The following is a 12,752-nucleotide window of genomic DNA, read 5'->3' as shown; positions in this document are numbered from 1 at the left end:
TGAGATATTAGAAAGGGGGTGGCTGGGTGTACACACACCCATAGACACATACACCCCTATGACGATTCATTTACCATGGCGACCCCGTTGAATTACCCCACAACAAACCCTTCTTCTGTTGACAGACCATTATTCACGTTCGGACGCTGGAAACGCGCGCACATTTTTCTTATTACGCGTCCCGGAAAATGTGAAAAATTAAATGAAAATCCTGCGCTTTTCCGCCGGACTGTGTACATACACGTACACACCGAGAGTGTATCGCTTACACGTGTAAAACGTTAAATAATAAACATCAACAGTGACGTCGTAAATCACATCTCTCGGACTTTTCATTTGGAATTTACATTTCACACACGCATTTACGCGATGCTTTAATCCTCGCCATAGTCTGAATGTACATATATGTATGTATATATGTGTGACATACATTAAATATGGATGCTGTTCGGTGGGGATGATCTCTTCTTATGTAAATTGAGTGGGTATTCGTGACAATGAATGAGAGTTTCGACGCGGAGTCGAGTAGGAATAGGAACTGGAAGGATCTGTGGAAGAATAGTCGTATCCTCAGCAAGAGTCTGGGCTCTCTGCCGTCGTGGGCTGAACTGGTCGGTGGTGGAAAGCAGCGAGGATATACTTGGAATCCTGCCGACAGGTACAACCAATCTCGCAGCGAAACCACCTACCATGACCAGGTATTGTAATAACTACGTGTTGTATAATGTGATGTGCCATTGTTGTCGCCTTGAGCATTTAAGCCCTTTTGGAAAGGACTCAAAATTTCATTTGCATATATCAAAATGCTAATTTGAACCTCAAGTGATAATTATCTCCCATTGTTTTTTTTTTAGCTGGGTTTCTGAAAGTCGTGCACGTCATTGTGATTTCATAAGAAAATCATAGCAATTTTCTAAGAATTGCGTATAATTTTTTATGATTAATTCAATTTTGTATGTAAAAATTTACATAAATGTATACGAGACCTTGAAAATTTGTGATTTGTTTACAATTTTAATGGGAATTTAACCAGCAAGTGCGTGTTACATTTTTAAATAAGAATCTTCGGAAAGAACTTTGTCCTTGAATGCGAAAACATCAATTCGTTTGATTTTTACTTTTTCTACGTATGTACATACGAGTATGTATATAACCAGCAGCGTAGACATAATGCTTAGGATATAATGCTTAGAATATAATACTTAGGATATATGTAATGCTTTCGAGAAGAGTGGTCACGGGTTCGAGTCCCACTGGTGGCTGCTGACAAGACCTGGGTTTGTAACTCCGGATTGATCATTTCCTATCAGATTTTGCCAATTTTTCTGATTTTCGTTGAAACGGTTCCTGTAAAAATGGCATCTGCTTTCCTATCTCCTATCAAGTTATTCAGCATCTTGAGGTTCGACAATTTGTATTATACAATAAAATGCTGCAAAAATTGCTCCATAGATGTCTCTGTAGGTGATATTTGTATGAATTCGCATTGTATAAATGCTTGTATTGATCGTATTGTACATACATATAAATGCGTGCAATGCTACTTTGCAATATTTGACAATTGACTGGAAGCGGTACCTTTATATGTACATAGTTTACCTCTTTTTTAAGTTTTTGAATCCAACTATCTCATAATGCAATCAACCGATCGAACTAAAATTTTTTTACATGTAATAGGGATAGTAAATTACATAAGTTAATAGTTTTACTTCAACCAGAAATAGTACTTTTAGATTAGAGAGTCGAATTTTTTTAAGTTTTACACATAAATCTTTCAGTGTATGGAACTGAAATTTCATATCTAGAAGTTTTAGCTTAATACTAAGTAATATAAAAAAATTGTGTAGATCCGTCAACCGAAATTTTGCAATTTACTCTTTTTTTCGACCCCTTAAAATATGTATACTCGCGCGAAAATTCCAATTTAATTATTGTATTGATCTTATATAAAAATTTAAAATATTCATTGAATTTAATAAACCAGAAGTGGGATTTTTTCCTCTTAGAAAAGTCAAAAATGTTGTGACCACACGATTTTTTCCACACTACTGAACGTATCACGCTGAAAATTTATATTTAATTGCAAAAGTCAAACAACTAATAAAGTTTCTAGTATTATAAACAGTCCTATCATTACTAACGGTACCAAAATATTATAGATCCACCATCTTGAAGTACATTATTTTATTATAACGACACTAACGCCATCGATCGTATAATATGTATGTATGTATGATGATGGCAACGATTATCAAAACCCGGCCGTGAGTAATTCCGACGAGTGGACATGAATACTAAGCACTTCAGGACACAGACGTCCTTCCCCAGATCGAAGAGTTGTCAACCCTAGCCTAAAATTTGACGCACAATTAGCATTCGCGAACTGCGTGTCCGACCTTATAAGGAGACCTGTGGAGATCGAGGCTGTGGAACACCCACACTCTGTGCGACCCACTTCGATGGTGCATTCGTCTGGTTGTCGCTTTCATGTTTCAATGTTTCAGTGGCTCGTATCGTGTATTGTCGGTGCTAGTTTGCCAAGTCGGCTCAGTTTTGAGTTTGACGAGCGAACGCTCCAGTTCGAGACTTGGTGAAGGGACCATTGTTGTGCAGGCGACGTTTAATAAATAATTGCCACTAGTTAGGCTCGAATTTTCGGTTGACAAAGACTCGATTGTCTTGACGGAAGAAACCGTTTATCCCCTACCGGAAGGCTCGTTATGTTTGCATAGCTTCTAAGCTTGGCGAAAATCGTACAGCGTGATTCACTCCACGAAATTATTGCGTAAGTGGCGTTCGTTTGAGGACAAAATTCGAGGACATTGTTACGATTTCAAGTGTTATTGTAATATATATGGTCTTCTATCAAGATATGCTGATTTTCTTTGAGTTTTAGAAGAAATACTACTATTAACCACTCAATCGCCATAAGCGCACCGGTGCGCACTCCTTCGTATTTAAGGCTCAAAATTAATTTTGGTTTCTTCACAGTGATATATATGTATAAATATCCTGTGATACTAATGAAATTTAAATAAAAAGTCATTATTTTTCGCTAGTTTGTGATATATTCAAGAGGTAGTGTCAAGGGTTGCCACCAAACACATACATAAGTATGGCTTAATAGTAGCGTGTATGTTTAGCACCAAGTGATCAGTGGGCTCGATCCGCCATACTGCTGGTTAGATTTGGAGGCATTTGTGACTCCAAATCGATCCTTTCTTATCAGAGTTTGCCAATTTTATTTGATCATTGTTGAAACGGTACTTTAAAATTGGCAAAAAATCATCTTTCCTGTTGTCACAAATCTTCTGTATTTATTGTGTGTACAATTTGTAAAAATTGTGTTCAAAATCTAAATCCATAGATGTCTCAATGGATTAATTCTGTAATTAATTAATTAATTAATTGTTATTTCGTGTTTTTCAACTTCTGAAAATACAGTGATTTATGTATGTAATAATAAAATGCTGCATTGTTTGTGATTAATTGTCCAGGAAGGCGCATTGGGGTCTTCTTGTCAAGCCTTCCAATTCTTGTCAAGTCTTCTTGTCAAGAATTGGTTTATATGTACAAACGCGTGGCGATTAAGTGGTTAAAGTACTCGCTTGCGGTAATTTGGTGTTTTTGCTTACGATAAGTTCAAGTTTATGTGAAATAGTCTAAAGTCAAAAGAAAAACAATTGAAAAAGTACCCAACCATTGGTTCCCGGAAAAATGCACTAAATTGCACTGAATTGTAGCGCAATTTCGAGAAGTCCTAATTTTCAAAGGCGCTCAAAAAGAACTAATGCAATAGAATTCCACAAAAAAAGGTTATTCTATTGTGTTTTGATGTCTCAAGAGTGTAACTATCTCGAGTTCATTTTTCCGGCCACCCTAAACATTACTCGTCTCACAAAATCAAAAATTAAGACATTGTTGCGTGGGGATGGGTTCAGGATCCTAATGAAAGGCCAAAGTCGCTTCACAGCATTCATTCAACGATTCCAATAGTCCACGCGGAACCTCCGCTAACTCTAGAATAAACTGGTGTACCGTGTATACCTCATTATAAAGGACAAGTTGCACAGCACAGCTTTCCCAATCCATTAATGTGTCTATTGTCTAGGCATTTAAAGCTCTACCATGATGATTTGTTTACACACGAACTCGCCCATGTCTGTGAGAGCTCCTGCGTATCCTTTGTTCGGGCACTTACTGAGTTCCGTTAGCCTAATCCGGGGTCTCTATTGTTCACCTACGAATGCACAGACAGTGGATACATTGTTCAGACATGGGATCATTGGTCGATAGGTCCTGAGACCTTATTGGCTGTTGTATACAGCTTGTTCATACCTTTTTGGCGCGAACGCGCGATTAAGCTATTAGTGATGGTAAACCAACGGACCACGACCACCAATAACTTAATCTAACATTATTATTCCTTGTTTGTAATCTCTCCATGTTTGGAATTGTTACTACTTACATATGTAAAAAATAATGGGTTTACCTGTAATAAAAAATAAATAAAATCTCCAGGTTTAGTCGCTTTACTCACTCCAATATGTCTGCTATATCAATCATACCTCTCGTAAAAAGGCATATTTTACGGAAATATTGTTATTACAATGTATTTATGTATGTACATATGTTGATTTTATTCAGCAGTTTATATCTATTTTCTTCCATATAAATTATCTAAAAGCTTCTTCCCAAATATTGCATGTAGGTATATTGCTTATTTCTTGTTATACGTAAAACGGTTATGGTGAGGATACATTCAAAAGTGCGGCACGGGACCAATTCGTGAACTCCAGCTGTGAGAGGCGATCTTCATGTCATTATTAATTTGCACGATCTTATTATTTTGACAAGTTTCTCCTACGTTTCTTCTAATATGGGAAGCACCATTGCCGATCATTGTCAATACAAGGATAAAATATCACCGAAAATACTCCAGGGGGTGACGATACAGATTTGGGTACCAATATTTTTGGTTGTTTTTTTTCGTATGTGCAAAAATTAAACTAAAAAAAACTGTACCTCTTTGTGTTTTGACCTTTAGAATCACACTTACATAGTATGTACATATATGTTCATATGGGTCTTATGTAACTTCCCCAAGTCTAGTTGAATCATTCTGTATCAGAACATATGTATTGTATTATATATGAATATTTTAATAGTATAACATGTAACAGCTTAGAGCATATTGTATGTATGTATGTATGTATATACATAGATATATTCTAAATTTCTCAGCATTCGAATACTCTTATGCATGGGAGCCTTTTTCTCGTACATATGTACATATGTACGTATGTACATATGTACATATGTACATATGTACATATGTACATACGTACATATGTACGTATCCTATGGAAATTCGAGCTCGTTAGTTGACTTCAAGTGGTTCGTATTTTCAAAATGCAAAATCATATGTCGTTGTTTAACCGCATTTGTACATATATACTAAATATAATATGGCGAATTTGATTATGCGTATTTGCGGATGAATCGAATTTGCATGCATTAGCAGTCGCACACTTCTCAAAATTGAATCTGCAGACGTCAAATTTCCATACTATCTGAATTTAAATTATTGCATACGTACACATAAACACTGCGAAAGGCGTGCTAAATTCGGCATCTCGTTCATTATCGAGTCGATGCTAAAATGTTCGCCATAAATCGAATTTATATTAAGTTGGGTGAGCTTTAACCGTGTTAAGTGGACCTCCAGTGCGATGCTGGAGTGCCAAATTGCAATTTGTCTGAATTCCTTCATAATTGCAGTGTCGAGTGTGTGTCGCAATGGGTGGTTCTCGACCGCAATCCACAAACTCTACACTGGTTCAACATTCGTTAATTGATTTCAAACGTACAACAGTGTGCACATGTACCGCGATCAATTAGTTTTTAGTTCAAAGCCGAGAGCAATTTATCCTTGTTGCTTTGGAGATCTCTCCCTCTCTTCGCCCGCCCCCCTATGTAGTTTGTTGTTTCTCTTTACACTTAATATCGATTAAACTTTGTCTCGGCGAAGACATTCGTCGGGCGTGGGCAACCAGATCCGGCCCGCCAACCCCTTTTCAGATCCTGCTACTTTACATATAAGTCTACGTTCGACAAACTCAACGGTTAATTGAACTCTCCAGCCACGATGACTTATCCCATAATTGTACAGAAGCTTAAATCCAACATAACAATGACATTTTTCAAATGTTTAATACATGTTTTGATTGTTCCAGGCGAGATTCCAGCAAAAACAGTTGATGGAGAAAGAACAGAAGCTGTTGAAGATGTATGAAGCGAGTCAGGCACGAGTTTTGGGACGGCTGGGTACTCAAGCAACGGCTGCTCCTACAGGAAAAGTAAATACAATTCACATTGATTCAGTGCTATTAATCATTTTCAAAGTCTAAACTTGTGCATTGGTTCATTGTTCAGGTGCGTCAGATGTTCGAAGAGCGCCGTACCAAAGCTGGAATTGACAAAAGTTATCCTCTTCAGCCGTTGACGGGAGCCCCCGGAAACACCGTGTCTGGTCAAATCAAAGTAGCACGCATGACAATCAACGGACATAATTCTTCAGCTGAAAAATCAACAAAACAAGAAGTAACCATTGAAATTAAACATGTGTGTATTCTATTATATGTAGTACCGGTTAGTTGTAAATTAAAATGTTCATATGAAATCTTGAATTGTGTATGCTGTGCTATTTCAGGCTACAACGTTAAACGGTGATACGATGACGGTTAAAAATCAACGATTTGAAATGAAATCCAGAGACTTCAACCTCAATGAAAATTTTGAAGACGTGGACACTGTCGATGCGGCCGTAGAGTCGATAGCGAACAAGCTTCCAAACGTTGGAGGTTCTCTGCTCAGTCAAAGAACGGTGAAACGCGAAACTAACAACAACGTTAGAAACGGTGTCGTACCCAAGAGACAGACAGAGACCCCTCCCAGGACCAACGGTGACGTCGGCCCCAAAGAAAAACTTTTAAATTCACGCACAACTAAAACCCCCCCGTTGCAAGCTATCAAGCAAGTGTCCAAACCAGCGAAAGCCCCGGTCGCATCTACAAAACCTCGTTCTGTGGCTGCATCGCCGTCTCAACCCAAAACTCCGGTCCAGCAGACGGTCACTTATCCAACGACGCCGACTCCCACCAAACCTGCCGTCACTCCCGTTGAAAAAGTCAAGGTATATTACAATTCCTTGTTATCTATGATGTCTAGAGAAACATTTTTTTTTTTAATATTGGCCTGCTTGTGTAAAAAAAGATTCAACTCATTAGGAAACCGAACATTTTAAAAACAAACCTATGAAATTTGATAATAGTAAATGGAATTGCTTATTATTTACTAAAATGTTTGCTTTTATATTGTACAAAAATTTTCATGAGGCTGATTAAATCAACATACCTATTCATGTCAGTTAGATCTTTTGTGCAAAACTATGTATATCAAATGTTAAATTACTTTTTTTATACACGACATCTACATACATATATAATGTATTTATTTAATAATGAACATTTAATTCCATTGGAAAAAGGAAATCAATGGTTCATGATAATACAATTGTTTGGTTGCTTAGAATATATAATATCTATGACAACGGATAACCTAATTTGTCAAATATTTATCATTTTAGTCTCCAGTAAAAACTCCGTCAGCTGCAATGACAAGCAAACCTAGGGTATGTCAACGCTATTTTTTTTATATTCAAATACATATATAATATGATGTTTATTGTATCTAATATTATTATAATTGTTATTGATAATAGCCTCCTCCAGCTTCGTCCAGAACAGATTCGGAAAACGCTTGCAAGATATGTCAACGTTGTTTTGCACCAGATAGATTAAAAAAACACGAAGAGATATGCTCCAAAACGGCCACCAAGAAGAGGAAGGTTTATGACGCCCTCAGGCACCGAGTTGCGGTCAGTAAGAGCTGTCGACATTATATATAATACATATTTCCTTGCAAATCGTACAGTATGTTAATGCTAATATTTAAATCCAGGGCACGGATGTTGAATCTTATGTGAGACATGCGAAAAAACCGGGACGAACTCAGCCCGCCAAGCAGGCACCTGCTCCGGCACCGTTGAAGCAGGGCAATTGGCGTAAGAAGCATGAGGAGTTCATAGCTGCCATCCGTGCTGCAAAACAAGTGCAGGCATACGTTAGCAAAGGAGGTTTGATGCTCGTTTCTTTAAAATATATGTAGTATTGATTATATGTATGTATGTCAGGGTTTATATGTCGGTTGATAATATTACAGGAAAGTTGTCGGATCTGCCGCCACCTCCTCCGTCAGATACTTCGGATTATGTCTCTTGTCCTCATTGTAGTAGAAGATTTAACGCGTCAGTTGCCGAACGGCACATTCCCAAATGTGCCAACTTCCAATTCAACAAACCGAAACCCGTCGCTAAAAAGCGATAAGTTGTTTATATTGTCTTTTTTTCTATATTATTATCAATTTTTGAGCTGTATGACTGATGGTGTAAGATGATCATCAACAAATCCGAGAGGTATCAAAAAAAAGAAAAAATTAAAATTTCTGACGCGCTCTGGTTGAGTGGCGAGGTATCTAACATTCCTGTTTTTTGTACTTTTGATAAATTATTGAATTTTAACGGACAGACTTTTTATGTGCATTAAATCAGTATAAGGATTTTTATATCGTTATAACATAATTTGCTTTTCAATTAATAATTCGGTGGAATTTTCCTAATGGCAAAGTACCATTGGATTCCTTCAACGGAGCAGTTGTATTTTGTTAAATTATGTGCTATATTAACTAAAATTAATATTAAAATAGTTTTAACCTAATCTGTACCAACGTGAGGCTTGATGCAATATAAATATTTTTTTCTTAACCGTAATGCGCCTTAAATATCTGAAATAATATTTTTATACACAGATGGAAATGGAAATATATTTTATTTATATGGCGGCAGGTCTGAAATATTGAATAAAGAAATTAAAATATACCTAAATTACTGGGAATGACGAAAAACTGTGATAATTATAGTATCCAACAATCAACGATGCATACATATGTATGTAAAATATATGATTATTTGGTTTGTTCCTTTTTAACACTTAATGTATATGAAAAATTAATAAATTACATTTACATAGAATTGTTTTTTTTTATTCATTTCCTGGTCTATAATGTTTATGACTATTGAAATTTTCAGAAACATGTGCAGTAGAGTATGAAATAAAAATAACTACATTCATAATTACATCACATTACTTTATTTTCCTTATTATATACATTTTTTTATATTGCAAAAACAATAACACTCATCTGTTATTAATGATAAAATATTTATAGCATTTATTTAATTCAAACTCGTCCTTTTACTTTTTAACAATAGTAAATGCAACTTTTTTTTAATTCTTCACACACATAATCATAAGAAATATTAAAAGTAACAGGATCCATCCACACATCATTCTAAATAATTGAATCATACGATCAGACATAAATATATATTAATATAATATGTGTACAAAATAAAAACAAATAAATTTAATTCTTAAAAGGACCGTCATGTTTTTTGCTATCTCACATTTTAAACTGTCATATAAACGTAGTAAAAAAAATCAATTGTTTCATCGATTCAAATTATTTTAGCATATATTTAATATTGAACAGAATATTTACATATGCGAAAATTTAATTTTTAAGTAATTCGGCCAAATTCTTACTAAACATTTATTTGTGCGTACTGTCCCGTTTAAACTTGGTATAAAAATCTCTATCCCCTATTTATATGCTCTTCGTTATCATATAAAAATATTAATGTATAAAAATACTTTGATTTCGTTAAGATACAACTACAGTAAGAATTAGTACTAAAGCTTATTTGGATAATGAACAAAATCATAATAAAATATAATAATAACATTCACACATTAATTATGTCTAACAGAAAAAGCTTTAAGCTTCTAAGCTTCTATCGTAATTTATAAACACCTAATTTCATACATGCACACGTGACCAACTAACATTTGTTCACGTACAATTAATAACTACTTAAACATAAGAACTGACTATGTGGTATATGTAAACATTAAATAAAATTAAATATAAATACTATAAATAATAAAATGTTATTTCATATATGTCGAAATATTTAGTTTTCTTATTTTTTTTGCACCTATTGAAGTAACAACTGCAATTTAAACAATAGTAAGTAAAGGAAAATAATCGAAACAAAATAATAATCCATTTATTATGCATTCTTTGTCTACAAATGTATAATTTTCGAATTTCACTATTTATATCTAAATTTATTTTTAATTCTATTAAAAAGTTGTTTAATAATATACAGATCAATGTACATTGGCAGTGATTAGAAATACTCTTTTAAGAAAAAAAGAAACTTAACCTGCTATATAATTCGTTACGTTACAATGACCTTTTTGGTCCATTTTCGTTCGTTTGATGATTTCAGCACAATAATAATAATAGATCGATTGTCTGTTTTTTTTTTAAACAAATTGAGAAAAAAAAACAAGAATATTACATAAAAAATTATCATTTTTTTTATTTAATTCTGAATTTTATTAGAAAAAGAGTATGGACTGAGCTGCCCTGCTTCAGTGCAAGAACGACAACAGAACCTGAAATTAATAAGATACATTATATTAAACATCTTACATCTTAGAACAAAAAAAATCATAAAAATGTACTCACTTGCTATAGTAGGCGTGATTACAATAACGAGCTTGCACGATCAACGGACATTTGGCGAAGAATGGATTATCTGTACAATTCGGATGAATGTACACTCCTTGAATATAAAAATACATATTTTTTATTAATTTCGTTCACATATCATTCTAGAACTGATTCCCTTGCAATGAATAAGTTACCTGCTGTGTCCACTTGTATCGTTATGGAGCCGGAAGCGTAACTGAAGCTGTTGCGCGCTTCACATTGATATTCTCCGGAATCGCTTGCTTTCAGATCGTTTATCGTTAAGCGGTTGCTTTCTGAAATTTCAGTAAATAACAATTATAGAAAAAGATCAGAGTTTATTTTAAACAATTGTCTAAGAAGAAACTTTACATACCTGATATGCGTACCCTACCATCTTCTCCCAATGGCTCACTATCTTTATACCATACAACAACTGGCTCTGGGTATCCGGAAACAGAACAACTGAGAGATAGTTCAGATCCCACTAACCACGACTCTTGATCAGTTGTCAAATTTACTTTTACAGGAGCTGTACAAACAAAACATCTTATTAACTAAGTAAAATTATGCGAAATACAAAGTTGACCAAAACAAATCACTATAATATCGAGATATAACAGCATCTTTCAAGTACATAAAATACACATGTAGAAGTAAATCTCGTATGGATTTAATCACTTTTTATATTTTAAGAAAACGTTTTAAACGTTTCACATACAGGTGAATTTGAAAACTACATAAATGAATTGACAGTTTGCAAGTTAGGATAACAATGTCTTTATATAATACTAGTGTTTTTACCCGGCTTCGCTCGGTATTTGTAATATAAACCACTTCAACATGGCCAATCTAATAGTAAACATTTTATTAAATTTATTTGAATATTCATTTGTTTTTATATTAAATTAAACGTCACGGATTTTACGAACCAAACAAACAAACATACATACAAAGTCTCTTTCAAAATTATATATTAGATGTCAAGGTAGCTATGTAGCTGTATTGGATCCACATTTCAAATTTAAATTAATATCTGCAAGTTGATTTGTTTTAGTCCAACTATAAATACATACATATACAATAAATTTGTTAGATAATAAAGTCCACACCAAGCAAAGCCCAAAATGCATAGAAATTGTTAATACAAGTTGTATAGAACAACTTAAAACAGTCGTCATATAAACCTTTTTAAATTGTATTATAGAAAAATCACAAAAGCACAAACCGTTATATTCCGGAGGTTGATATACCGGCTCTTCGATCTTTGGTGGTGGTCTGTACGGTCTCGGTGTCACCACCACGGGACCAGGACGAGAGGCTAATAAGTATTTGCCGTATAGAGCTTCGTCGGCCTCGGGCACGTTAACCGGCCTTACGGCCTGCACGACCACAGACCAAGATCCGGGCGCACCATATCCGTTATACGCTTGACAGATGTACTCGCCGAGATTTGATATCTGTAGCGATCTGATCAACAGGGAATAGTCCCTTCGCATTTCGTATTGTTGACTGTCTATAGGCAACATGTTCTCTCCGTGCCACCACTGAACTCTCGGTGCAGGCCAACCATAAGCCAAACATCTCAAGACCATTGGCGTTCCGAGAGTTCCGACCACCGGACTGTTCAACTCCACTATGTTTGCTGGATGATTTTCCGGATCTAGCCACCGACACCAATGCAGAAAAGGAGAAAACGTGCACATGCTCAAGTTAATACAAGACATAGAAACCACAATGCACAACAAGATATAAATTATATTATTACCATCACTGATAAGCAATTCTTTAAAAATATTATCCATTTAAATAAAGCAAAAAATAATGTATCAGCATTTCAAACGATATTAAATCCCAGCAAAACAATAAAGGCATGATGTAGAAGTTTTATTTGCGATTAATAATGATAAGATTTGGTTAGAAATGCGAATATAATCAATTTTGATTTGAAATGCGTAGTATAATTTGTATCTAACTCAATTTTCAACTGTCTTTTAGAATATTTAACTTTAATATTGAATTATAATTAGGAT

General features: G+C 34.8%; 2 protein-coding genes across 3 annotated transcripts in view; one reads left to right on the top strand and one right to left on the bottom strand.

Annotated features, from left to right (window-relative positions):
- Positions 1-9,149, top strand: part of LOC143918711 (uncharacterized) — a 53,648-nt gene extending 44,499 nt beyond the window's left edge. For both annotated transcript variants that reach the window (XM_077440722.1, XM_077440723.1), the window contains exons 3-9: positions 6,237-6,359; positions 6,436-6,624; positions 6,713-7,195; positions 7,649-7,693; positions 7,784-7,939; positions 8,023-8,197; positions 8,284-9,149. In XM_077440722.1, the coding sequence (XP_077296848.1) occupies positions 6,237-6,359; positions 6,436-6,624; positions 6,713-7,195; positions 7,649-7,693; positions 7,784-7,939; positions 8,023-8,197; positions 8,284-8,447 (1,335 nt within the window). In that variant the 3' untranslated portion in view covers positions 8,448-9,149. The remainder of the gene's footprint in view (positions 1-6,236; positions 6,360-6,435; positions 6,625-6,712; positions 7,196-7,648; positions 7,694-7,783; positions 7,940-8,022; positions 8,198-8,283) is intronic.
- A 99-nt stretch (positions 9,150-9,248) lies between these two features.
- Ppn (proteoglycan-like sulfated glycoprotein papilin) overlaps positions 9,249-12,752 on the bottom strand; it is a 95,459-nt gene continuing 91,955 nt past the window's right edge. The window contains exons 48-52 of the mRNA XM_077440687.1: positions 11,948-12,382; positions 11,096-11,251; positions 10,896-11,015; positions 10,717-10,813; positions 9,249-10,643 (exon numbers count right to left, since the gene is read on the bottom strand). Of these exons, the coding sequence (XP_077296813.1) occupies positions 10,571-10,643; positions 10,717-10,813; positions 10,896-11,015; positions 11,096-11,251; positions 11,948-12,382 (881 nt within the window). The 3' untranslated portion in view covers positions 9,249-10,570. The remainder of the gene's footprint in view (positions 10,644-10,716; positions 10,814-10,895; positions 11,016-11,095; positions 11,252-11,947; positions 12,383-12,752) is intronic.

This window comes from Arctopsyche grandis, chromosome 11 (genome assembly GCF_051622035.1).
Source record: "Arctopsyche grandis isolate Sample6627 chromosome 11, ASM5162203v2, whole genome shotgun sequence".
Classification (NCBI taxonomy): domain Eukaryota; kingdom Metazoa; phylum Arthropoda; class Insecta; order Trichoptera; family Hydropsychidae; genus Arctopsyche; species Arctopsyche grandis.
This window is presented reverse-complemented; position numbering and strand designations above follow the sequence as displayed.